Here is a 27,600-nt window from a genome sequence, read left to right as displayed (position 1 = left end):
CACTCACCCTTGTGAAACTCATTTTATTGACTTCTCTGTTTGCCTCTGGCCTTTACCCAAGTGGACACAGTGCCTGGTGCTGGGGTGGGTAGCTCTGTCCCTGCTCTGTGGGGCCTCTGAGCCTTGCTCTGCTCATCTGTCAGAGTGTGATGGCCCCACCTTGAGGGTGGGTGAGAGGACAACTTATTGAGAGGATGTCAGGATAAATCTGAGCCTGAGGGGCAAACATTGCCAAGTGAAGGAGAAAGAAGAAGGTCAGAAGCCGTGGGCCTTCAGCATGTCAGGTGGGTACTGCCCTTCTAGTGGGCAGCTGTGAGGAACTCCTGCCCAGTGCTGGGAACTCCAGCCTTCTGACTACTTGTGATTGCTTGACCTCTGCCTAGGGTCCTCTGATACCCACCTGTGATGGCCACCTGAGATGCATGGGACATCATCCTTGGGCTTTAAGTCCAAGTGGGAGATGAAAGGAAGAGGTGCCCCTAGTTCCCTCTTCTCAGGAGCTGCACTGGCAGCGTTGTCCAGGCTGCTGGCCCTGTGTGTGGGGATTTATGCATGCCAGTATGGTCTGTATCACAGCGGGAGAGGGGAGTCTGCATTTAGATACCTCTTATGGAGGCAGATGCCAGCAGGATTTTGAAGACCCTGCCCTGCACAGACCTGAGCCTTCATTTGGCATGAGTCTGCTCCTTGCCTTGAGCAACCTGCAGTTGTTTGACAACCACCTGAGGTCACCTGCATCCTGGGAGTGCCTCACTCAAGTGCAGGGAACTTGGGGCATAGAAGGAGGAAGTAGCCTAGCTGGGCTGGGAGTGTTATAGTGTGTCACAGCACAGCCTTCCTTCCTCTGCCCTGTTCCTCCAGCTCAAGCTCACAGGCATGTGGTCCACATACCAGGGTCATGCCTTAGGGACCCTGCTGATCACTCAGCAGTGTCTTCCCCGGACACAGGCTGAATGAAGGAAAAGCTGGATATGTGAGGCACACAGCATAGTGTGCAGGGCTCCCTAATTCATACCGCTGGCCAGCTCTCATGCACTAGTGTGAAAATGCTGAGTAGCTATCCAGAGCATAGGTGTCCCCTGAGCCAAAGGGACCCCTGCAATTGATTCAGGGGTACTTGAACAGTCACTAGAAGAGCAACAAACACATTTAGTATGTCCTTTGGAATGTTTATTTTAAAAGCTGTTAAGGGGCGCCTGGGTGGCACAGTCGGTTGAGCGTCCGACTTCAGCCAGGTCACGATCTTGCGGTCCGTGAGTTCGAGCCCCGCGTCAGGCTCTGGGCTGATGGCTCAGAGCCTGGAGCCTGTTTCCAATTCTGTGTCTCCCTCTCTCTCTGCCCCTCCCCCGTTCATGCTCTGTCTCTCTCTGTCCCAAAAATAAATAAATGTTGAAAAAAAAAATTAAAAAAAAAAAATAAAAGCTGTTAAGTTTACAAAATCAATTGATGGTTTGTTAAAATGGCAGTTTTATAACTTGACAAGCTTGGAGACAAACCTGAGGGCTGGGAACTGCTGCCAATGGAGATTCAGTCAAGGAGGAAAAGCCCGGCTTGACATCATTTGTTGATGAAATGAGGGAGAGTTTGTTATTTGCAGTCAGTTCTCTGTGACGGGAGGTGGATGCTCCCACACCAGAAGTGCCTATACTAGCTCTTTAAGACTGAGGCTCAAGCAGCCATCTGCTTTTTCTGCATTGAGCATGTATTGTTTCATGATCAAAAAACAGCAGCGCATGGCGGATTTTAACAGCCAGTTGGTGCAAGGGCATAGGGACCCTGTCTGGGCAATTCTGCTCAACTCATTCTAGCTCTGTGTTAGTTTTCTTAGGCTGCTACAACAAATACCGCAGACCAGGTGGTTTAAGGAACAGAAATATATTGTCTTACAGTTCTAGAGGCTGAAAGTTTGAGATCAAGGTGTCTTCCAAGGTCTCTCTCCTAGGCTTGCGGACAGCCACCTTCTGTCTTGTGTTCCCATGTGATTTTCCTTCGGTGCTTGTGGTCACAGGCCACCCTGCTGTGACCAAGCCCCAGCTGGTGTGCATCTCTGTACATGAAGCTGTATGTGAGCTGAACTGGTGGAGACAGAAATGGGATTGAGTTATTAAACTGTAAACTCCCACCAGGCAGCACTGTTGGGTTTGAGCACTGTTCCAGATATGTCATTTTCATTATGCTTTTGGGCATTGGCATTGTGGAAGCTGGTTACAAAGTCTTATCACTCCTTCCAGTGCTCTGTCCCACAGGCCTTGTGGTAGCCAAGCAGATGACGAACACTTGTCCTAGGGATACCCAGGCTTTGTGGGGGCTGACAGTAACATGGGCAGTAGCATGGACCTGAGGGGATGAGGCAGGAAGAGGCAAATTCCTGTGGCTTGGGGCAGCCAGAGTGGTTACAGAGAGCATGGACTTCATTTCTAGAGTGGTGTGATGCCCATAATGAGCACAGGATTTGCTGGTGGCAGTTAGAGATGGAGAAGTAAATAGATTTAAAAGAAATCTTGGGGGTGACTCAGTCGGTTAAGCCTCTGACTTTGGCTCAGGTCGTGATCCTGCAGTTCGTGGGTTCGAGCCCTGCATCGGGCTCTGTGCTGACAGTTCAGAGCCTGGAGCCTGCTTCGGATTCTGTGTCTTCCTTTCTTTCTTTCCCTGCCCTGCCTATGCTCTGTCTCTTTCTCTCAAAAATAAACAAACGTTAAAAATAATAATAATAAAAGAAATCTTGGAGGTGGAACTGTGAGGTGTCAAAGAATAAATCAGGACAGAGACTTTGGAGACTTGGACCCAAAGCTGACTGTTCCAAGTTTCCTTAATGTGGTTGAGGCAGAGGCCATGCAGATACACATTTGTGGAAGATGCACAGGATGGAGAGACGTGGGAATGTTTCTGGGGCCCTGGGATTGTGTATGTGTATTCATGGCAGCTGTATGTGTATTCATGGCAGAGTGTTTGTTGAGGGGTGTTTATGGCTGTGAAAAAGATGAAAATGTGACAAATAGGAAAGAACAGTAGTGAGGCACAAAAGGGCCTTGGCCAATGGTCCACACAAAGCTAAATGGGTGCTGCGGGAAAATGTTCAATAGTTTGAAAATTTTTATTTTGAACATTTTTATGGAAGTTGGAAGAAAGAAGCAGCTTACAAAACAGCTTGTATCATATTCTCTTCTTTCTGTGGGGGATGGAGGCATTATGGACTTTTTTCTCTTTTCCATATTTTCTGATTTATGTATGGTAAATATTGCCTTTTTTTTTTTTTGCTCCTGATTTTTGTTGTTGTTGTTGTAACATCAGATTTACCATTTTGACCATTTTTAAGTGTATAGTCAGTGGCATTGAGTGCATTCACGCTATTGTGCAGTCACCACCACCAACCTTTCCAGAACTTTTCCCATCTTCCCAGATGGAAACTCTTGTACCTATTAAACACTAACTCCCCATTCCCACCTCCTTCCAACCCCTGACAACCATTGTTCTACTTTCTTTCTATGACTTTGACTACTCTAGGTACCTAACATAAGTATAATCACACATTCTTTGTCCTTTTGTGGCTGGTTTATTTCACTCAGTATGAAGTCCTCAAGGTTCATCCATCTTGTAGAATGTGTGAGAATTTCCCTCCTCATTAAGGCTGAATAGAGGTGTGTGTGCACCATACAAATATTGCTGTGTTTATATGAGAAAAGTATTCTTTAATAGTGATTTGAATAGAGCATTTATGTTTTTCCTTGAATGTGACCTAAGTGTGTCACTGAGTCTGTCTGCAGCCCTCTTGTACCACCTCTTCTCCCATCAAAGGTGGTCTTGGGCTCTCTTGGGCAGAGGTGGAGGAGGAAGAAGGGTCCTGTGGGCGCTGGGCAGAAGGCCAAGATGACTGGTCACATGGGCAGTATGGCTGTCCCAGGGTAGTTAGCCTGACCTGTTTTCTCACTGACCAATTGCACAGGTGGCATGGGAGCATGGAGGCACTACAGGAGCCCCCAAGCCTCTCCTGGCACAGATTGGGCTTGGGCCTTTCAAAGGGCCAAAAGCAGGACTCAGGGCTGGATCCATAGGAGACATGGTGCCTTGGAAGATGTTACTGGGACTCCCTACTCTGGCTCTTTAGGGCAGTGGCCAGTGCAAGAACCAGCCTTCACTACTTGGTGCTTTGCTATCCTGGACTTCTTCTTTCATAAGTATGCAGAAGAGGAAGTCATGATGATAGAAGGAAGTTGATGATGGAAGTTAAAAGGCCATCTTCCTTGTTTACAAAGGACCAGATATTTTGAAAAATTATCTGCTACATTTTAAATTTATGGTTAGAAACATGCAGAATAGATATGTTGTTGAAGGGACTTTTGTGTAAATGCTAATTAGTCCCAGTAGGTCCTAGTATTCAGTTCCTCTGTGTTCTGGCTGATTTTCTGTCAAGGACAGAATTGTTGCTGTCAGTGCACTTGTGTATTTACTTCTCCTTTCAGTCCTGTTGGTGTTGGCTTGTTGTTTGAAGCTCTCTCCCTAGATGCATCCACATTGAGCATTGTTCTGTCTCCTTGGTGAATGACCTTCTGTCGTCACGCAGTGCACCTCTTGGCCCTGGGAATTTCCTTGCTCTGAAGTTTACCTCTCACATAGCCATTCCAGCTTCCTTGGGACTGGTGCTTGCATGGTTTATCTTTTCCTCTTTTACTTTCAACTTATGTCATTATATTTGAGGTGAGCTTCTTGTAGCTGGCATATATTTGAGTCAGGATGTTTTTCATCCTGACAGTCTCTGGTCTTTAGTGTGTTTAGACTGTTTGTGATCAATGTAATTATTGGTATGTTTGGATATAGGTCTACCATTTTATTATTTCATACTTTTTATATTCCCACCCCACATACACTTACATATTTTTGTGTGTATATATGTGTGGCTTATAAACAATAGAAATTTATTTCTCACAGTTCTAGAGGCTTAAAAGTCTAAGATCAGGGTGTCAGGGTCCCAGCATGGTCTTGTCTGGTGAGGATCTGATTTTTAATAAGAAATACGTATTTGGGGGCACCTGGGTGGCTCAATCGGTTAAGCACCTGGCTTTGACTTTGGTTCAGGTTATGATCTCACAGTTCATGGGTTCGAGCCCTACATTGAGCTCTGCCCTGACAGTGCTTGGGATTTTATGTCTCCCTCTCTTTCTGCCCCTCCCCTGCTCATGCTCATGTGCACTCTCTCTCTCAACATGAATTTAAAAAAGAAATATATATATATATATATATATATATATATATATTTGGTGTTCATGTGTTTCTGACAGAGAGCTCCTAAAATCCTTGTAGTTCCCTAAGTGGAAAAGAATATAAAGGTGTCTTGATATTCATTAACAAACCCCTTTCAAAGATTTTTTTTTTAACGTTTATTTATTTTTGAGACAGAGAGAGACAGAGCATGAATGGGGGAGGGTCAGAGAGAGGGAGACACAGAATCTGAAACAGGCTCCAGGCTCTGAGCTGTCAGCACAGAGTCCGACGCGGGGCTCGAACTCACGGACCGTGAGATCACGACCTGAGCGGAAGTCGGCCGCTCAACCGACTGAGCCACCCAGGCGCCCCAACAAACCCCTTTCAACCACATCTGAGTTTATGTTAATGAGGTAACTTTTGGAAAACTCCTTAAAAATGGGAGCCATTTGCCAGGATTGGGGGGGTTGGAACTTTTAATCCCACCTCCCTGACCTTGGAGGTTGAATCCTTTGCCAATAGCCAGTTATTTAATCAGTCATGCCTATGTAAGGAAGCCCACAAGGACAGGATTCTGAGAATTTCTGGATTAATGAAATATGTGAACATTTGGGAAGAGTATGGAGCACTCAGAGAGGGCATAGAAGTTCAGCACCCTTTTCCATAACTTGCCCTATGCCTCTCTTCCATCTGGTTGTTCCAGAGTTATATCCTTCATAATAAACTGGTAATCTAGTAAATAAAATACTTTGCTCAGTTCTGTGAGCCATTCTGGCAAATTAATTGAACCCGGGAAGGGGGTTTTGGGAATCTCTGATTTCTGTCAGAAGCACAAGTGACAACCTGGACTTTTGATTGGGGTCTGAAGTGGCACAGGGGGCAGTCTTGTAGGGTTGAGTTCTTAACCTGTGGGATCTGATGCTATCTGCAGCTAGATAGTGTCAGAATTGAATCATAGGACACCCAGCTGGTGTCTAAGAATTGGTTGGTGGTGTAGGGGGAAAAAAACCCATGCTTTGGAATTGGTCACAGAATCAGAGGACCCTTTTCCAGGTTGCAATTCCCAGCTTCTCATTGTGTCCTCAAATAGCAGAAAGAGGATCCCTATTTTTTCCATTGCTCTGCTTCCTTTTCCTGCCTTCTATTGGTTATCTGAACATTTTTAGTATTCCATATTAATTCATTATATATGATCTTTTTATAAGTTATGTTACTTTTCATAACTTTTTTATTGGTTGTTCTAGGGATTGTAAAGCACACGCTTAACATTTCAGTTTACTGAGAATCAATATTTCACTACTTCAAATGGATTGTAGAAATCTTACACCTTTCCCTTCCCCCCCCTCATGTCATAGTTCTCTTACATATTATGTTTATAGTCACCGAAATCCTATTAGACAGTGCTTTAATTTCTTACTTTCAACCACAAAATATCTTTTAAAGAGCTCCAGAAGAAACAGTCTATTCTCTTGTTCAGTTTAACCTCTGGATCGCTTTTGCTTTGTTCTATGTGTCCCAGGTTTCCTTCTGGTATCACTTCCTTTTTATCTAAAGAACTTTGATTAGCCTGTTGTCTATGAATCCTCTTACTTTTCCTTTATCTGAGAATGTTATTTCACCTTCATTCTTTTTTGTGTTTAATTTTTTCCAGTGTGTATTTTATTTTTGAGAGAGAGCGCATGAGCATGAGCGGGGGAGGAGCAGAGAGTGAGGGGGACAGAGGATCTAAAGCAGGCTGTGCATTGACAATAGCAAGTCTGTTGCGGGGCTTGAACTCACAGTGAGATCATGACTTGAGCCGAAGTTTGACACTAAACCGACTGAGCCACCCAGGCACCCCTTCACCTTCTTTCTTGAAGACTATTTCACTTGATATAGGAATCTGTGTTGACAGTTCTTTTCTTCCAGACTTTAAAAAGTGTCATTCTACTTCCTAAGGCCTCCTTGGTTTCTGAGGAGAAATCAACAGGCATTCAAATTGTTGTTCTGTAGGTAATGCATTTTTTTCTCTGTTTTAAAGATACATTATTTTCATCAGTTAATTTTTTTTTAAATATAGTTGACACCCAATATGTCACATTAGTTTCAGGCATACAACATAGTGATTTGACAAGTTTATACATTATGCTGTGTTCACCACAAGTGCAACTACCATCTATCCTGATACATCCCTGTTACAATACCATTGACTGTATTCATTATGTTGTGCCTTGTATTCCCATGACTTATTCATTCAACATATCTTTTTTTTCCTTTGCTTTAGTTTATAACAGTTTGATTATGATCTGTCCAGTAAGGATTTCTTTAGGTTTATCCTGTTTGGGATCTATTAAGCTTCTTGAATTCATATGAGTGTTCTGCCAAATGTGGGAAGTTTTCAGTCATTGTTTTCAGCTATTTTTTTACCCACTTTCAGCACTCCTTGCACTCATAACACAAATGTTAGACCACTTTTCTCATCCCAAAGTTCCCCTGAGGATTTTCACTTTTTTCCCAACCTTTTTTCAGTTGTTCAGATTAGATAATTTCTATTGTTCACCGAATCTTTGTTTTGCTCTTGAGCTCATGTAGGGGCTTTAAAATTTTTCACACAGTATTTTTAGTTCTAAAAGTTTAAGGATTTTCTTTAGTTCTTTATATAAAGGTTTTTTTTTTTTTCCTCTGACATTCGATTTTTTCTTTCAGTTTGGAAGTGTTGTCATTGTTAGAGCATTTTTTTAGTAGTTGCTTTAAACTCTGATGCATGATTGTAATATCTGTATTATTTCATTGTTGGTATGTTAGTCATCTTTTCCTATAAGAATTAAGACATTTCTGGTTCTTTGTGTGCTGAGTCGTTTGGACTGCAACTGGACGTTTTGTATATTATGAAATGAGACTCTGGGTCTTAAGTCCTAGGCAAATGCTGACTTTTTATTTTAGAGTCAAACAACCTGGTTCAATTTAGGGTGTAGTTTTGACCTGCTTTCTCTGGCGTGTGATTCAGTGTCAGTTCTGTTCTCAGAGCCCCTGCGGTGCCATTTGGATCTGTCCTATGAGTGCTGCCTCTGGCCATCTGGGAGTTTTCTGTGGTCTCAGGGATTGGGGTGTGAGAGGATCAGATCCATGCATTTGTCTCTTGGGCATGGGCCCAAAGTTCATGAGCAACTTTATGGGCTTGCTCTTCTGAGATTCTTCCTCTCCACATTGTCCCTGGGGCTGTCCAGTACCTTTGGGTTCCTTTTTTGGTTCTTAAGCCAGCAGCTTGGGGGTTTGGTAACTTGCTCTACCATGTACTTCTATACCCACACTTTCTCTGGGGCCTAGTGTTGGGAGGAGCTTCTTCCATTGAGTGTTCTCATCCAGCCTGTCTGCTGCTGTTTCCTTCTCACAATACATGTAGCTGCCTCATGTGTCCCATCTGGGGTCAGATGTCCTATCTGGGATCAGAGCTGCTTGGTGTGTCACATCTAGGGTTGCAACTGCTTATACTCCCTGTGGCCTATCCAGGTTCAGACCAGCATTCAGCTGGAAGCAGGCTGGAGTGTGCGGTCTCCTCTCCTGGAGCTGGCACAGATGTGTTAGATGACATCCACCTTCATTTCTGTGCTTCTCTGTACTAGACTTTGAGTTTATGCTCTCAGTCCTTTGCTAATACCTTCCTGTTTCATGTTGGCCCTTGGCCCTCAGCTTAGCCTCTACAGGCTGACCATGGAGAAAGGGCTCTGGCTTTTTCCATTTTCATCCTTAGTGTGTAATGTTGCTTAGAGGACCCACCTGGGAAGGTCTGCATGCTGGGAAGCACTGTTGCCCCCTTAGAGGATGTGCTGGCTTTCTTGAGGGCAGACATGGTGTTGAAGATGATATTCCCTACTCTGGCCCTGTAAGAGCCCCTCTGGGAGCCCTCTAGAGACGATGGCCTTAAAGTAGAAAGGGTGACAGGAAGCATGTGCCCTGCTCTATGACACTCCTGGAAGCTAGAAGAGGCTACATCATGCCTCCATTGCCAGCAAGCCCTAGAAGAGACACCAGACTCTGGGGGATTGGTCCTGACACCTCATCCACCCCCAGTTCCCTCAAGTGAGGGGTCAGGGGAAGGGGGTCTGATTGCCACACCTTGGAATGGTTGTCAGAGTATTACTACCCTTCCTCACAGTACAGGTGGCTCTGTGTTTTGTTCTAGGCCAGGATGGCAGCCCAGGTGACACTGGAGGATGCACTGTCCAATGTGGATCTCCTGGAAGAGCTGCCTTTGCCTGACCAGCAGCCCTGTATCGAGCCCCCACCATCCTCACTGCTCTACCAGGTGTGTGCCGAGTGGAAGTGGGGTGCATTGTCTGCAACACTGACCTCCACGTGATGGTTTTTCTCTTCCTTTCAGCCAAATTTCAACACTAATTTTGAAGACAGAAATGCATTTGTCACTGGGATTGCAAGATACATTGAACAAGCAACTGTCCATTCTAGCATGGTAATTCCTTCTGTATGTCTTTGTTTTCCTTGGGGGAATAGTACCTGTACTGACAAATGTACACCTTTTTGGTATTATCCTGATATGATCTGTGGTAAGGAAAAAAAGAAGAAGGTGGATGAAAATGCCTTATGTTTTTAAAAAGACCTTTGTGTTTCTTATTATAAACATAATACATATTCTTTCTGAAAATTTAGCATTTATAGCTCAGAGAAAACCTTTGTCAGCATTTTGAGGGAGTACCATTCTCTCTCCTCTTTATGTTTTTATTATTTTTTTAATGTTTATTTATTGATTTTGAGAAAGAGAGTGCACAGTTGGGGAAGGGGCAGAGAGAGAGAGAATCCCAACCAGGCTCTGCACTGTCAGTGCAGAGCCCAGTGTGGGGCTCGAACTCGTGAACCGTGAGATCACTACCTGAACCGAAATCAAGAGTCAGATGCTTAACCGAGCCACCCAGGCACCCCTCTCTCCTTTTTATTTACACTCGTATTGACGAACACAGTTATACACTAAGATATGACTTCGATTGCATGAATGAATTGCAGTGTTATTATGTATTTTAATGATTTCATGAACTTTTCACTTGTCTTTAAAGTGTGCCAGATAAGGTGATTTTTCATAACTGTATAGTTCATTTTGTAAATGTCCACAGTTGAATTACTTTTGCATGTTTACTTAGTTTCCCTTTTTTTCTTTGTAATAGAAAATGCAGTGATGAATATCCTTCCAAATCCATCATTATTCCCATTGGTAGATTTGTAGAAGTGAAGTTACTGGATTCAAGGTTGTAAACATTTTAAAGCATCTTAAGAATATGATGAAATTGTAGTTGATGTTTTTAGAACATCTCTGAACTTCTTACCATTTTTATCAAAGGAAACAATGTGAAAGGAGTAGACACTAAAGCAGTTTAAAAATGATGGCAGTCCTCTTTGCATGGATACTCTCTCTGGATTTTAAGTGTTGCAGAAATACAGCTTTTCCTCCCCTGCACTGGGGATGGCAGAGCTGCCTCAGTCTTAAGAGCCTTGAAGACCCTGTGCGCATCTGTGCTACTTCAGGTCTGCACTGGCAGCAGGTTGTTTAGGGTTGAATGGAGCTGAGGAATAGTGGCTGTGGCAGGTGCCTTGGGCTGTGCTGGCTCCTCTCCAGCCAACAGAAGCTGTGAGAGTGTTTGGGCGGTCATTGTGGCCACACTACTGCACTGAACATCACCAGCCTCTTAGCAGCTGTCTTGTGGCGTGCAGGTCCTGGTACTTGTCTATTCTCAAAGTGAGAGGATGCTATGAAGTATCTGGGTTTTAGCAACATGGCATTTCCTTTTTTATGATCATTTTCCTACTTGTCTTTGATTTGCCCTTTGTACCCTTGCAGAATGAAATGCTGGAGGAGGGCCAAGAGTACGCCGTCATGCTATACACCTGGAGGAGCTGCTCTCGGGCCATCCCACAGGTGAAGCCATCCCAGCCAGGCCACGCTGTCATTCCTGTGATTCCATCCCTGCTGGCCACGCCCCTACCACAGACCTCACTCCTATCCTTATGGTTCCCTCATCTTAGCCAGACCACACCCCCATGCCACCAGCCCTGCCTCTATCCCACCAGTACTTTCCCCCTCCTGCACCCTACCCCACAGCCTGCTGGGACTGCCTGCTCTCCTATCTAGCTAATTTGAAGCCTCTATATCATACTTGTTTATTCCTAGGTGAAATGTAACGAGCAGCCTAATAGAGTGGAAATTTACGAGAAAACCGTAGAGGTCCTTGAGCCTGAAGTCACAAAACTGATGAATTTTATGTACTTCCAGGTAAAACGGTGAAATAATCCTAGGGGTTTAATGCAGAGGAGTAGGAATCTGGCCCACTCTCACCCATCACCATGACTTACTAAACAAAGTGTATGTGAATTAAAGCAGCCATCATGGCCTCTGAGACAAAAGGGCACCAGACCTTTGTCAGTCTACAGCTTTATTGGCCCTTCCAGAATAAATACGTCTTTTGTGTTTCACTTCTCTTATTTCTTTAAGAGTGAATGAATATTTCCTTCATGAAGACTGCTTTCTGTCAGTTCCAAATATGTTTGTCTTTCTGCCAGTTTGTACTTTTGATTCATCTGGTTTTTCAGATGTTTTTCTCTCAGCCTCTGCTGACTGTCCACTTAGTGGTCCTTGGCCTGCCTTGGCTCCTTTGGCCCATTGGTTGGGTGGAGTAGCCACAGGGAGGGGACTTGCTGGCTTTTTAAGGATATACTTTGGAATTGTATGAAGGTTTTTATTATAGATTCCTTCAGCAAAAGGAGAAGATAGAACTTATTAGGAGATGAATTTTTGTTTTATCTTAAAGGTTATTAAGAGGAAAAATTTCCCTGCCCCCATCTTCACCTCTGAAAGTGAAAACATCTGTTTGTAGACCTTCTATTGGAGCATTTCCTCAGTAACTTTGCTTGAATAATCAACAAAATTCTTTTATTTTAGGGATAGTTGGTAAAGTGGAAAATTAATGGTGATTATCACAGAGCAAAGGCATGTGGAAATTACTTTATAGAAACAAGTCTCATTACCTGAGCTGTAAATGTCCACTCATTTGGGTGGGTATTTCATCAAAGAGTAACAGTGACTGTGCTTGAAGGTGGGCATGGAGTTGGCCCATCAGTGACAGCAGTTTTTTTGCCCTCCCTTCCTCTTTTCAGAGAAATGCCATTGAGCGTTTCTGTGGGGAGGTGAGGCGCCTGTGCCACGCGGAGAGAAGGAAGGATTTTGTTTCTGAAGCCTATTTGATCACGCTGGGAAAGTTCATCAACATGTTTGCTGTGCTGGATGAGTTAAAGAACATGAAGTGCAGTGTGAAGAATGACCACTCGGCATATAAGAGGTGAGTTTTGACCTTGTGCCCTAGGACCTTGCAGAGAGTGCTCAGGCAGGCAGAGTGGTTCTTGATTAGCCACATGCTCTGCACCTAGTAGGTGCACATCCCATATGTGCTGAAATAACCACAACTGTTTGGTAGTGGTTGTTTGGCAGGCTCAGGACTATTTGAATACACACTCCTGCGTATGAGATGCAGGGGTAGCTGGCGGATTATGTGTGTGGCGATGTATTGAGTGAGATGTCTTCTCATAGAGTATGTGTACATTGTGGTTTTATGAAGCTATAGCGGAATATGGACACCCTGGTCATCCTCAAATGTTTGTTGAGGACCTCTGGGTGCTCAGCACATGTGAGAAGGAAGATGTGCACAAGATCAATCCCTGTTACAGAGGGTTAGGGTCACTGTAAGGCTTTTGGCTCCATAAGCATCTTGATGAACAGCACCTCACTTCCTGGTTGTACATTTTGGGAAGGTACACACCATCACAGCAGTGGGCAGAGCTGGCCTGTGGACTGTCTTGGGGTCACACTGAGCTTCCAGGTCCCCAAAACCAGCTCTCCTCCAGGGAGAATGTGGAGAACTTCTGGAGAAGAGAATTGGAAAAGGTGGGTGTGCCATGGAATACTGTGAGGGAGCAGTTGATGGCAGGAAGAGGAAGAAGGGTGGTTGTTTAGAGCAAAGCGAGCTGTCTTCTAATAAACTTTCTTTAGAAAGTCTGTGCTTGGTACTGTTGAAGGCATGGTTGGCTGGAATGAGATGCTGACTACTGTTTCTTCTGCTAGACAAAGAATCTTTGCTGTGAAATTAAATTTGATGAGATTTTACTTTGTATTGGAATAGGCTTTAGTTGTGTTGTATCTGAAATCACACAACTGTTGTCGGGTCTTTAAAATAAAATCAACATGGGATATAGTGCTAAACAGATCTAAGATTGAGGCAGCAGTAGGAGTTAAGCTGGATCATCTAGGGTTTTAAGCTTGGTCCATGTGAAGTTAAGTGTAGGCATTCATCACCTAGAATTAGCTCTATGCAGAAGCCTGGATCTCCAGAACTAGAGAATCCTTGGAGTTGACCTATTAACCTTGCTTGAATAGGAAAGTCTGGAGTTGACCTTGTTTGATGTGCTTGCAGGCAGTCCGCACCCCCTCTAGGAGCCACCCAAGCTCTCCGGAGCACAGAGTTGGCCTGGGGCACCCCCCAGCTGCCATTGGCTTCTTCCTTTGACCTCTGTTTGGGATCCCTTATCATCTTCCCAGATAGTAACCCCCATTTCTCCCCAGCCCTCACACACTTACACTCACACTTTTTATTTGCACCTAGAAATAGCTAACAGTACAAATGCTTCTGAGTATAAATGCCAGGATAACCTATATGGCGAGGCTTGAGGAAAATAGAAAACAGCATCTTTGATTTTAAGTTTATTTATTTTGAGAGAGTGAGACAGCATGTGCCTGTGTGTGTGCGGGAGAGGGGGCATCTCTCAGCACATAGCCCGATTGGGGACTCAGTCTCATGAACTGTGAAATCATGACCTGAGCCAAAATCAAGAGTCGAACTCTTAATCGACTAAGCCACCCAGGTGCTCCAAAAAAGTGCTATCATATCAGGGTTCATATTAGGTTTAACTATATAATTTATTTATTTATTTTTTAGTTTTTAATGTTTATTTTTGACAGAGAGAGAGAGAGAGAGAGAGAGAGAGACAGAGCATGAGCGGGGGAGGGGCAGAGAGAGAGAGGGAGACAGAGAATCGGAAACAGGCTCCAGGCTCTGAGCTGTCAGCACAGAGCCCGACGCGGGGCTCGAACTCACAGAGTGCAAGATCATGACCTGAACCGAAGTCAGACGCTCAACCAACTGAGCCACCCAGGTGTCCCTAACTATATAATTTTTTAAAACCCAGAGAAATAATAGTGGCTTAAACAAGATTGCAGATTATCTCTCATTTCTCTCTCATCTGAAAAGTCCCAAAGTAGGTGATCTGCAACTGATGAGGGGATTCCACAGTGCTCATACCAGGGCTCCTGCTGTCCTGCTGCTCTGCCATCTTCATGTGTTGTCTCATGGTCCAAGATGGTTGCTTGAGCTCCAGCTATCATGTCTGCATTCCAGTCAACAGGGAGACAGTAGAATAGAAGGGATCATACTGTTTATTATCCATATACTTCCAAGTACTTTGCAGTGCTTTTCATTATATCTCATTGCTCAACCATTGGTCATGTGAAGATGAAGCACATTGCTGTAACATGGAAATTCAGGATTTATTCCTAAGGAGGTATGGAGGAAATGACTGTTGGGATAGATTATTAGCCTTTACCATGGGAATTTTTTTCAGTAAAACCCCAAAGTTTTTAGGTTGCACAGACATGTCCTTAGGTGGCCAGTTTACGCTAAACTTTTTGGGAACAGCCCCAGATGTTGCAGAATGCTCACATTCGCTGCTTTATGCTGCTTTGCAAGACTCAGAGACTCAGTGTGTGCCTTCCAGTCTTATTGGACCTAAGTGTACAGGTAATTCTGTGTATGCTGTTTCCTCTCTCCTCACATTTTCTCTGTGGGTAGGTCAGGTGAACAGTTGTTTGTTATAGATGTGATAAGTGAGGTTCAGGAGAGTTCAGGAGGTCAATCCAAGATTGAGCAGTGTTTTGGTGGTGGAACCAGGATTCTGTCTCTGACCTTTGGCACCAGAACTGTGTGTGGTCCCTGACTTGTGGGAGACATGGTGGCCTAGAGGATTCTTGGTGGAGAACATGGACAGTGCCGGCCATCTTCATTACCATACTCTGGGAGTCACAGAGGGGGAGGCAGTCTTTCTCAGACTTAGGAACAGGTAGCCCAAGGGAGAGGCCAGTGTGCAGGAAATCCCCAGGAAGGCCTGTGGTTGGTGCTGCCACGTCTCTGAAGAAGTCCATTAGCTGTTGGACAGTGAGGTTGTGAGCTGTCCAGGTTGACAGAAGAGTGACCTGGAGTCCAGGGTAGAGAAGTTTGAGGAGGCTGAAATTATAACTCGCTTCTAAGACCTACATTATCACAGATAACTGTAGCCAGATAAAGTAATCCTGATTTTCTATGCTTTTTTTTTTAATCATTAAGTCCGTTGGTTTTTTTTTTTTGCTTTCAAAGGGCTGCTCAGTTTTTACGTAAAATGGCGGACCCACAGTCCATCCAGGAATCACAGAATCTGTCCATGTTCCTGGCCAACCACAATAAGATCACCCAAGTAAGGCTTCCCCCACCCTCCCCACTTTGGCTGATGGCATGCACTGCTGGGGTCTGAGGGCCAGGGAGCTAGGAGCAGTCAATGGCATGGATTTCCCACTTTGTGTTTCAGTCTTTACAGCAGCAGCTTGAAGTGATTTCTGGCTACGAAGAGCTCCTCGCTGATATTGTGAATCTGTGTGTGGATTACTACGAGAATAGGATGTACCTGACACCCAGTGAGAAACACATGCTTCTCAAAGTACGTGTATGGGCATGGCTGCTCACATAACTGTGCAGAGAGACAGGCTTGCTCTCAAGAAGAGGCTGTGCTTTGACTGTGATGCTCTTGCCAACCTTTTCTTATTCTCACGCTTGCCGTGTGTGTGTGTGTGTGTGTGTGTGTGTGTGTGTGTGTACACGTACGTGTGTTTGTGTACACAGCACCCTCCACCCTGCTCACAGCCTGCACTATAGGCTCTCCAGACACATTCCTTTGAATGTGTCCCAGGCTTGATCCCATTGTCAGGTATATGACATGCCTACCCCTGGAGAACGTGCTCATGACTGAGGAGTCCTGGTCAAGGGCTTCTGTCAGCATTAGCTTCTTGTAGCAAAGTTATCATCAGATTCTACTTGTTAAGGATATGATTCCTAAGAATTAACACTACTGTGTCTCCATGATTGTAGTAGCCTTTTCTTGGTCAAGAGCATGGCCTTTACCATACTTTTCTTTATTACTCAGTTTTAAATTGGGGAGTGTTTTCAGTGACATTTCTTACTGGGATGAGGAGAAGTCAGTTCTGCCATTGCATTTGCTCTGCTTTCCACCTTTGGGAAGGATGGCCCTGAAGAACACTGTGCTGAGTGTCCTGTCAGCACAAACCCTTCCTTATAAGAGTGGGCCCAGCCCCAAGATCTCTTCCCCACAGGAGAGCATGGGCGAGTTGGTGCCCTCTCTAGTGGAGCACTTTATGACAGTGGAAATATTCTGTTTGTGCCATCTGGGGTGGGAGTCTCTGGCCATGGATACTTATGGAAATACATACTTAGTATTTCATTGGGCTTAATGAGAGGTGGGTGTTTGTGCCTGGAGAGGACAGTAAAATACGCACAAGAAATGACACAGATAAAAGAAGAGCTTCTTATGAAGGGATAGCTATTTATGAGGAGCTTTTAAAAGTGCTTTTTGAACTTTTTTTTTAATGTTTATTTATTTTTGAGAGAGAGACAGACAGAGCATGAGCAGGGGAGGGGCAGAGAGAAAGGGAGTTACAGAATCTGAAGCAAGCTCGAGGCTCTGAGCTGTCAGCACAGAGCCCGACGTGGGGCTCAAACCCATGAAACCGCGAGATCATGACCTGAGCCAAAGTTGGATGCCAACCGACTAAGCCACCCAGGTACCCCTAAAAGTGTTTTTTGAAAGAAGAATGAATTCCCACTTCAAATATATGAACTGTAGCATTAGAAGTTTTTATGGGTAATTAAACTTTTAGGTCTGAGTTTTATGTGCCATTTTGTGATTTTCAGGTCATGGGATTTGGTCTATACTTGATGGACGGGAGTGTCAGCAACATCTATAAACTTGATGCCAAGAAAAGAATAAACTTATCCAAAATTGATAAGTACTTCAAGGTGAGTTACATTTTTTTAGATAAGCCTTTCTCATCAAGTGTATACACTTAATTTTGGGAGTTAAACCTCTGTGCCCCATATTTGGAAACATGGGTGTGGGCATTGGGGCGGGAGGAAATCACTGGCTCCCATCTGCAAAAGCAGCAGTTTTGTCTGGGTTTGAACCTTGTATAAAGGGCATCATGCCAGGTGTACTCTTTTGTATCTAGCTGCTTTCACTCACTTATCAGATTCATCTCTGTGAGATCCTGAAGCTGTAGTCCTTAGGTTTTCATTGTGGTATCACAGCCCATTTTATTATTATACCTCAACTTATTTATCCATTCTGCTGTGATGGACATGAGTTTTGGCTGGTACGAACAGTGCTCCTTTGATTTAGTGCACATCTGCGCACGTTTGTGTTTGCTCAGGGCTAGGATTGGGGGCCACAGGCATATACATTTTCAGTGTTAGATGTAGGCTAACAACTTCCCACATGGCTATGCTGATTTGCATTCCCATCAGCTATGAATGAGCCTTCCTGTTGCTCCACATCCTTTGCCAACACTTGACACTCACTTTTTTGAGGAAGTGCATCCTAAAGGGTGTACATCATTGTGATATTTTTGGCTGACATTTCCTTGTGGTTTAGTTCATATTTCTCTGATAACTTCACACTCTTCATCTTTTGTGTGTTCTCTTGTGAAGTGTCACTTCAAGTTTCTTGCTCCCTACCCTGCTCCCCCACCCCCCTTGATTTATAGTTCTTTATATATTCTGGGTACATGTTCTTTGTTGAATACATGTGTTATAAAATACATGCATTCTGTGCTTCTGGCTCTCCTTTTCACTTTCTTAAAGGTGTCATTTGGTGGACAGCAGTTTTTAATTTTAATGTAATCTAATGTATCAATCTTTAATATCTACTTTAAGAAATCTTTGTAGGGGTGCCTGGGTGGCTCAGTTGATTAAGCGTCTGACTCTTGGTTTTGGCTCAGGTTATAGTCTCACAGCTCATGGGATCGGGCCCCATGTCAAGTTCTGCACTGACAGTGTGGAGCCTGCTTCGGACTCCCTCTCTCTCCCTCTCTCTGTCCCTCTCCCCCCCCCCCCCCACTTGCTTTCTCACTCTGTCTCTTTAAATAAACAAACATTAAAAAAAAAAGAAATCTATATAGAGCGGGCTTATGAGAATTTTCTTCTTGTTACCTTCTAGAAATAGCACTATTTCTTTTTCCATCTAGATCTATAATCCTCCTGGATCTGGCCTCTGTGTATGGTGTGAAGAAGGGTGTTGACATTTTTTTATTTTCTTTTTTCCCCTTATGGGTATCCAGTTGATTCTGTTCATTATTGTAAAGGCCATCTTTTCCCCCATTGCTGTGCATTGTTGCCTGGGTCATAAAGCAGGTGTCTATATATATGTGATACTGTCTTAGGTTTCCTGTCCTCCTCCACTGCTCTCCATGCTCCAGGGCAACACTGTCTTAGTTGCTATAGTTTTCCGTAGAACAGATCTGCTTATCAAGAAGACTTCAAGTTACGTTCTTCAAGATTATCTTGGATATTGTCCCTTTACCTTTCAAAATAAATTTTAGAATTGGCTTGTTGATTTCCATATACACAAACACATATATGCACTATCCATAAACCATTTTTCTTCTTGGAATATTGTTTTGTTTTGATGTTTATTTATTTTTGAGAGAGCATGGGTACGGGAAAGGTAGAGAGAGAGAGGGAGACACAGAATCTCAAGCAGGCTCCAGGCTCTGAGCTGTCAGCATGGAGCCCAAAGCAGAGCTTGAACTCACGGACCACGAGATCATGACCTGAGCCAAAGTCTGGTGCTCAACTGACTGAGCCATCCAGGCGCCCTCTTCTTGGAATATTGTTTGGGATTCCATTGAATTTATAGATCAGTTTAGGGAGTAAAAAGTACCAAGTCTTCCAAAATGTTAACTTGATATATTTCTCCAGTTACTTAGAACTTTAAAACTTTCTCTAGAATTTTTAGTAGTGTTTTTGTTTAGAGGTCTTGAACATATTTTGTTAGATTTATTCATATATATTTTAGTTTTTTTGATGCTATTGCAAGTTGTTTCCCTTTAGATTTTAATTTTCTGTTTGTTACTAATAGATAGAAATGCAAATTGATATTTTTTTATGAGCATGGATCTAGCAACAAGGTAGGTTAATTATAATATTTGAATTGGTTTTATGAATATTGGTTCTTAAATTGTATTTTGTGCAGAGATAGTATTCAGCCCATAGTAATTACTACCATTATTCATTGATTGTATTTGGTGAGTAAACATACATAATGACCTTATTTTTTTTGTTCTTTGAATATAGCAGCTCCAGGTTGTTCCACTGTTTGGGGACATGCAAATAGAACTGGCAAGATACGTCAAGACCAGTGCCCACTATGAGGAGAATAAATCTCGGTAGGAGGAGAGTGAGTTGTCCAGTAGAACATTCTGCAGTGTTCTCATTGTGGTTTTATAACACTTACTTATCTAGAGAGAACACCTTTGACAGTTTTAATCATCTGGAACCAAAACCAAAAACCCATCTGGTAGGCCCTGTCACTTGTGACTGCCTACTTTTAAATTTATTAAAACATGCAATTTATTTTCTTCGTTAGAGAAATTTAACCAAGAAATTTAACCAAGAAATTTATTTTCTTGGTTATTTTCTTGGTTAGAACATCTGTATTTCATTTTTTTTTTTTAATATGTGAAATTTATTGTCAAATTGGTTTCCATACAACACCCAGTGCTCATCCCAACAGGTGCCCTTCTCAATACCCATCACCCACCCTCCCCTCCCTCCCACCCCCCATCGAACATCTGTATTTCAAATGTTAGTAGTGGCTACTATGTTAGCACAGCTACAGAACTTTTCCATCATCAATCGCTTCTCGGCCTTTTGGCTAAGATCAAGTGTAGAACTTTTCCATCATCACAGAGAGTTCTTTTGGATAGAACTCACGGAGAATGTCCAAGTGTAAACAAGCGGCACACTGGTAAATGCTTAACAACTAGCCCTGCTTGGCAGTGGGATGTTTGCATTTATATTACAGAGCTTATAAAACTATCACTGAAGAGCCAAATCCAGCCCAGGGCTATTTTTGTAAGATCTCTGTTGCTGTGAATGGCCTTTACATTTTTTTTTTTTAATGTTTATTTATTTTTGAGAGAGAGAGAGAGGGAGACAGGATCTGATGGACTCTGCGCTGATAGCAGAGAGCTTGACAGGGACAGGGCTTGTGGACAAGGCTTGAACTCACGACCCGAGATCATGACCTGAGCAGAAGTCTGAAGCTTAGCTGACTGAGCCACTCTGGCCTTTACATTTTTAAAGGGCTGGTTTTTGTTTTTGTTTTTGTTTTTGTTTTTGTTTTTGTTTTTTTTTAAAGAAGACAATGGCTGTGTGACAGTGTAGCCCACAAATTCTGAAGTATTTACTTTCTGACCTTGTACAGAGAGAGTTGGCCAGCCCCTGGCATAAAGAAAGGGTCTGTAGCTCACAATTACAGATGAGAAAAAAAACACACCATACTCTTTTTTTTTTTTTTTTTTTTGTAGATTCCACATAGCTGGTTGAGTCTTCACGGGATGCTTTGTTGACTCTTGCCAAACAGGTGTATCCATAGCCAACCTACAATTGCAAATAGCCATGATTTTGAAAAATCAATTACATCTCAATCTGCTTATTCAGAGGTTGGCAATCTTTTTTTGTAAAGGCTGAATTATAAACACTTTAAGGCTTTGCAGGCCACATGTGGTATCTGGCATATATTCTTCTTTTCTGTTATTGTTGCTTTTTTTAAATAATAGAAATGTGAGTACCATTTTGTATGGCTCTAGGGCCGTATAAACACAGGTTGTGTTTGGTCTGTGCTGTAGTTCGTTGAGGTCTGTGCTAGCTTATTTCCTAATAAAATTTACCATTAAATTTGATATACCATCCAGTTAGGTGACTTCTCATTCTTCTCTAAGTTACGTTCATTAAACTGAAACCTCTTTCTGCTTCAGCACTAATTCAAGCTCTGATCTGGAGCATGTGCTGATTTACATGGTGTAAATACTCCCGCCATGACTGACTTGAGGCTAACAACTTGTTTCAGCTCTAGTAGCATGCCATTACACAGTGCTTCTACCCTAACAAACACAGATGAGCTCTAGATGAGAGGTAATGGTAAAACCAGTAAGACAATCAGGAAACAATGAGTTTTGCATGCTTATTTCTATTTTTTTTTTAATTTTTTTTTAATGTTTTTATTTTTGAGACAGAGAGAGACAGAGCATGAATGGGGGAGGGGCAGAGAGAGAGGGAGACACAGAATCGGAAGCAGACTCCAGGCTCTGAGCCATCAGCCCAGATTCCGACGCGGGGCTCGAACTCACGGACTGCAAGATCGTGACCTGAGCTGAAGTCGGACACTTAACCGACTGAGCCACCCAGGCGCCCCTTATTTCTATTTTTTTAATATGATTTATTATAAGTCAATAGCATATAATTGGTGTTAGTGGGCATTTAACAGCCACCTTGGGAGGTGCCTGAGCAAGTAGTGGTGAGCTTTGAGAGCCCAACCCACTAGCCCTGCACCGACATCTGGGTCCAGAAAGGGTGGCCAGAGTGTGTGATGTCAGCAGTCAGGTTCTGGGCTCTAGGGCATTGCTTTAGGTGGACATGCTTTTTGGGGCCTGCAGGGGAGGCAGGTTTATTGAGGGTGGAGCCTGGTCTAGGGCCTGGGCCTCATGTACTCATTGCAGACTCAGGGAGCCATCTTGGATGATGCCAACATAATCATTGCATCATCTTATAGTGGAATCAGAAAGTAAGAAAGGACTGCTGCTTGAGACAGTGTCCCCATTATTTTGAAAAGTGGTAATCTGAATTCCTTCCCTTCAAGCAAAGAGGACCAGCTTGTTAAAAACATGGTGAGAGTGTCTGTGCTGAGTGTGAGGGAGCAGAGGTCAGAGCCCTAGGGCCCATACTTTCTGCCTAAGAGCTCCAACAACTTTTAATTCTTAATAAACTTCTTTCCCATTAAATTGACTGTTTGCTGCTAAAATGGTGTATTGTGCACATAAGTCAACTGTCTAACTTCCAAGTAATGTCAGTTTTCAACTCCCTATAAGGATAACTTTTGTTTCGGAGTCTTTGGCTGACTTGTTTTCTACTATAGCTTATGTTTTCACATGTGAGTAATAAAGAATTCTTAGTTCCCACCAAATCTGCAGTATGTGTCAAGGGTCCTTGCACGGTGATGCAGTATCCTAAATCCAGCAACACCTCTCAGCTTTTTGAAAGTAGTTGGCTGATTAAAGAGAAATTATGATTCCTTTTCCAAAACGCAGGTATCGGAAGATAGGACAGTGACCCTAACACAGGGAGATGGGGCTGGCTGGCTGCTTCTTTGCTGAGAATTCATATTCTCTCCGAGCCTCTTTCTCCTTGGCAGTATGCAGGACCAGTAGGCCATCCTGTGTGCCTGCTGTGCATATGTCCCTGGCCACCCAGCATTATGATGTATAAGTCTTATGCAGGTACCCTTTCAGGTAATACACATTTTCCCTTCACTGCCAGATGGACATGCACATCATCCAGCAGCAGCCCGCAGTATAATATCTGTGAGCAGATGATCCAGATCCGGGAGGACCACATGCGCTTTATCTCAGAGTTGGCGCGCTACAGCAATAGTGAGGTAAGTGGATCTTCCATGCCTGCCTGTGCTGGTACCTAAGGCCACAGCTGGGCAGGAGCCTCTGGCTGAATAGGAGGACATGTCCTGTGCACTCAGAGGAGGGCCTGGAGTTGGGGGTAGAAGGAAGCACTGTCTCACCTATAGGTCTTTTTAATTCCTTCCAGCTTTGCAGCTGGGTTTTCTGTGTCCTTATTTGGGCTGGTCACATTTTTCCCATCTGCCAAGCATACCTCCAGGCCAGCCCTGCCTGTATGTGGGGTGGATAGGAGTGGAGAGGTCTGAGTCCAGAGGAGCAGTGGGAATGTCATTTTTCACATCTGAGCAGGCAGGGCAGCGAAGTCAGGGACAAGCAGTAGTCAGTGGTATGGGTGTTACACATAGTCTTTGAGGGACTATGAGACCCTATGAGTCCCGTTTGGGGACTTGAGACCACATACACCGGTCTGGTTTTTGAGACTGTGGTACTTCAGGGTTCTCAGGAGGACCATTAACATTTGGAGGGAGTAACTCTGTGTTGACCCCACCTACTGCAGGGCAATGAGCTCCCCTGTTTCTCACCCAGCAAACACTAGCCATCATGTAACCAGAATGACTAGAAGATAGTCCAAATGGCTCAGAGCACATGCTTATTCCAAGCAGACCCCTGGTGGCCAACTCCCCAGAGAGAAGGTAGTATCTCACTCCTTCCCAGCCACCAGCACAACCCACAGGATAGAGATGGGGTGGGTGTTCAAGAAGGCTGTGCTGATAGAGTTGTAAACCAAACTCTTGGAAAGCTCTCAGACAACATATAGAGTTGATTTCTACCCTAAAAATAGGTGCATTTGATAGCATGTATGGTTCCTGTCTATTTTTCCTCTGATTTCTGCTGTCATACCTTTATAATTACAGTAACGGTTTGAATAAGAAAAAAGAGATCTGTCTTTGCTGCACAGTTGTTTTTTTTTTTTAAATAAAGTTTATTTATTTATTTTGAGAGTGAGAGAGAGAGAGAGAGAGCACAAGCGAAGGAGGAACAGAGAGATGGAGAGACAGAATCCAAGCAGGCTTCACACCATCAGCACAGAGCCCAATGCAGGGCTCGAACCCACGAACTGTGAGATCATGACCTGAACCGAGATCAAGAGTTGGACACTTACCGAGTGCCACCGAGGTGCCCCTGCACAGTTTATTTTTAAACAGATTTATGGATATTTAATCCACATACCATACAATTCACCCATTTAGAGTGTACAATTCAAAAGTTTTTAGTTTATTCACTGAATTGTGTAACTACCATGATAGTCCATGTTCGAACATTTATTACCCCCAAAGCAACTCCATACCCGTGTGCTTCTGCTCTATATATAGATCAGAGGTTCCAACCACCCTCTCCTTTGGGTTTCCATGTGTCTTACAGAGATAAGGGCTCTTTTTAAACATGGCTATAGTACCATTATCATACCTTAAAAAAAAATCAAGTATTCCTTAATATTAAAATCATTGTTTAATGTCTTCTATCGACTCACAAATGGTTTATTTTTCCAAGTTTGTTTGCCTCAGTATCCAAATAAGTTTTGTGCACCATAGTTGGTTGGTGTGTCTCTTACTCCCTGTGGTGTCATTTGCCATTGATATGGTTTGAAGTGTTGGGGTTCAGAGCCAACAGCCAGGAAAGAATTTTTGAAATGTCTTTGGTGCATAAAAGTGGTTTTATTAAAGCCCAGGGACAGGAACCATGGGCAGCAAGAGCTGCACTAGGGTTGTGAGGAGTGACTAATTATATAAGATATTTTGGGTTTTTTTTAAGTTTATTTATTTTGAGAGATTGCACACATATGTGTGTGTGTGAGCAGGGTAGGTGCAGAGAGAGAGAGAGAGAGAGAGAGAGGTTGTGTGCACATGCAAGCAGGGGAGGGGCAGAGAGAGAAAAAGAATCCCAAGCAGGCTCTATGCTGTCAGAGTAGAGCCTGGCGCAGGTCTTGATCTCATGAACCACGAAATCATGATCAGAAATCAAATCAGGAGTTGGACGTTTAACTGACTGAGCTACGCTGATCCTCCTACATAAGATTTTCTATCCTTTGGAGGGCAGGGTAATGTTAAGGCTCCAGGAAACAGTCTGTAGGTTTCCGGAGATTACCTTTTTTCTTGTAAATCATTGAGACAGTTGCAAACTCATGGAGACTCATTCTACATGACTGTGATCTCTATCAGTTAACCCTTTGTTTTTCCCTTCCTTTGTTCTTGGGCAGCTAGGAGTGCCTGAAGAATGTCACACATATCCCACTGGGTTGTGAGCTTGTGCTTTGCCTTCAGCTTGCCTTTTTCTCCTTCATCATCATGTCCCCTGTGCTTCCACTGCGTTGGTTCTTAGATTCAGGAGCCTGATTAGACTCCTCTTTCATCTGGCCACCTGGCCCATAATTTGCTGTACTGCAGTCTGCTAGAGTGCTGGCTGTCTCACGTGGGTTGTAGACAACCACTGTTCACTGCCAAATGTATGAATTCATTAGGGCTGCAACCTGATGGTACTCTACTCTATTCACTCCTTCTTGTTCTGCATGTATGATTCCTTCAGGAGAGACAGGTCAGAGCTGGATTCCTTTACTATGCATATCACATTTTCAAATAACTGATTCTCTAGCATCATCTAAGGTAATAAACTTTTTTGAATACTCTTTTGAAGTAAATCTACTTCAGATTCTTTTTTTTTCCCCTTTCATGCTGAAAATCCTGGTTCTTAATTTGACTACAGCATTTTTTGACTTGATGTCTTATCTTAGTATACACTTACCAGTCTTAAAATAGCAATACCAGCACTGCTAATAACAATAAAATTACTAGAAACAATATAATTGTATATTGTCATATGCGATGTTATAATATATTATAATGACAATATAATTACTAAAAAGTATTTTAAGATTTCTTTTGTAGTTAATTTTGTCCTTAGATTTTCTCCCTCTAGGGTTAAAGAACAAATCATTGTTTTACTTTTCCTTCCTTCCTTCCTTCCTTCCTTCCTTCCTTCCTTCCTTCCTTCCTCTCTCTCTCTCTCTCTCTCTCTCTCTCTTTCTTTCTTTCTTTCTTTCTTTCTTTCTTTCTTTCTTTCTTTCTTTCTTTTATCATTGTTTTTCAAAGTCACTTGAAGTGGTTTTTGTTGGTCTCAACCTCCTGATAGTGATACCTGAGGGACTCACCTATCTTTGGCAGTCTCCATAGACATGTCCCCGAGCAGAGCCAATACTGTGGCTGCACAGGCCCTGTGGTTCTTACTACAACTGCAAGATGTACCTCAGCAACAACCATCAGGGAACTTTGGGGGAAAAAGGCATATGTACTCAGAGTTCTGGAAGGCACATGGCATGCCTGGGGCCACAAAGTGAAATGACAACGGAGTGTGGACCTCGAGCTCTGTCTTTATTAAGAGACCAGGGTGTAGGGTACCTAGGATTTCATTGGTTTACTCTTTATTGGCAAATTTCAAACATAAGAGCAGGAATGAGGGCAGTAAAGTGGGTCACTCAAGTGATGAGTTATGTAGGTCACCAAGAGCTTTCTAGAAGGGGAACTTCATAGATTGGGCTACCTGGCTCTTTATCTACTTATGTAGCTGGTACTGTGTTTATTCTAGATGGATGTTTTTGAAATAGATGCCTCAGCAATCAAAAGCTTAATGCCAGGCACTTACACTATAATAAAAAAGCTCATTGTCAGATACCTGCACTACCTAGTTCCTCTGTGCAGTCATGCACCCAATTCAAGTACACACTTTAATTCATTGTTTCATTTTGCTTTTGAGTTTTAAGGATTGCTTTTGTCCCCTAATTTAATTTTATATCATAATTATATAAAATATTTATGTGGTTCCAAAGTCAGAGGTACAAAAGGAGGTATATTCCTCTCCACCCTGCACTTTCCTGTCTTTTAGGTAGCCATTCTTAAATTTTTTTCCTACATTTATTTATTTTTGAGAGACAGAGAGAGAGCACAAGTGGGGGAGGGGCAGAGAGAATGAGACACAGAGTCAGAAGCAGGCTCCAGACTTTGAGCTGTCAGCACAGAGCCCAATGTGGGGTTCGAATTTACAAACTGGGAGATCAGGACCTGAGCTGAAGTCCGACGCTTAACCGACTGAACCACCCAGGTGCCCCTAGGTAGCCACTGTTAAATACGAGTTTTCAGAGGCACCTGGGTGGCTCAGTCAGTTAAGCATTAGACTTCGGCTCAGGTCATGATCTCACAGTCCGTGGGTTTGAGCCCTGTTCCAGGCTCTGTGCTGACAGCCTGGAGCCTGCTTCAGATTCTGTGCCTCCCTCTCTGTCTGCCCCTCCCCTGCTCACACTCTGTCTCTCTCTCTCTCTCTCTCTCTCTCTCTTTCAAAAGTAAAACATTAAAAAAAAATTTTTTAAACTCTTTTAAAAAAGTATAAAAAATAAATTTAGGTTTTCATTTTTTATATAAGCAAATACACACGATGTGCATGTTTTCCTTTATTAGCTAAGTAGAAGCATAACTATGCACATGGCTCTCTTAACACCATGTCCTAGAGATCCCTCCAGCACAGTCTGCAGA

At 43.3% G+C, this 27,600-nt stretch overlaps 1 protein-coding gene across 3 annotated transcripts in view; it reads left to right on the top strand.

Annotated features, from left to right (window-relative positions):
- CYFIP1 (cytoplasmic FMR1 interacting protein 1) overlaps window positions 1-27,600 on the top strand; it is a 131,892-nt gene that overhangs the window by 37,771 nt on the left and 66,521 nt on the right. For all 3 annotated transcript variants that reach the window (XM_027067854.2, XR_003423221.2, XM_027067855.2), the window contains 10 exons: window positions 9,362-9,484; window positions 9,560-9,649; window positions 11,027-11,104; window positions 11,357-11,458; window positions 12,340-12,521; window positions 15,642-15,738; window positions 15,850-15,978; window positions 17,247-17,351; window positions 19,683-19,774; window positions 22,926-23,043. In XM_027067854.2, coding sequence (XP_026923655.1) covers window positions 9,368-9,484; window positions 9,560-9,649; window positions 11,027-11,104; window positions 11,357-11,458; window positions 12,340-12,521; window positions 15,642-15,738; window positions 15,850-15,978; window positions 17,247-17,351; window positions 19,683-19,774; window positions 22,926-23,043 — 1,110 coding nt within the window. In that variant the 5' untranslated portion in view covers window positions 9,362-9,367. Of the gene's footprint in view, window positions 1-9,361; window positions 9,485-9,559; window positions 9,650-11,026; window positions 11,105-11,356; window positions 11,459-12,339; window positions 12,522-15,641; window positions 15,739-15,849; window positions 15,979-17,246; window positions 17,352-19,682; window positions 19,775-22,925; window positions 23,044-27,600 lie in introns of those variants that run through there.

This window comes from Acinonyx jubatus, chromosome B3 (genome assembly GCF_027475565.1).
Source record: "Acinonyx jubatus isolate Ajub_Pintada_27869175 chromosome B3, VMU_Ajub_asm_v1.0, whole genome shotgun sequence".
Taxonomy (NCBI): Eukaryota; Metazoa; Chordata; class Mammalia; order Carnivora; family Felidae; genus Acinonyx; species Acinonyx jubatus.
Note: the sequence above shows the minus strand (reverse complement) of the source record. Positions and strands in the feature narration are given on the sequence as shown.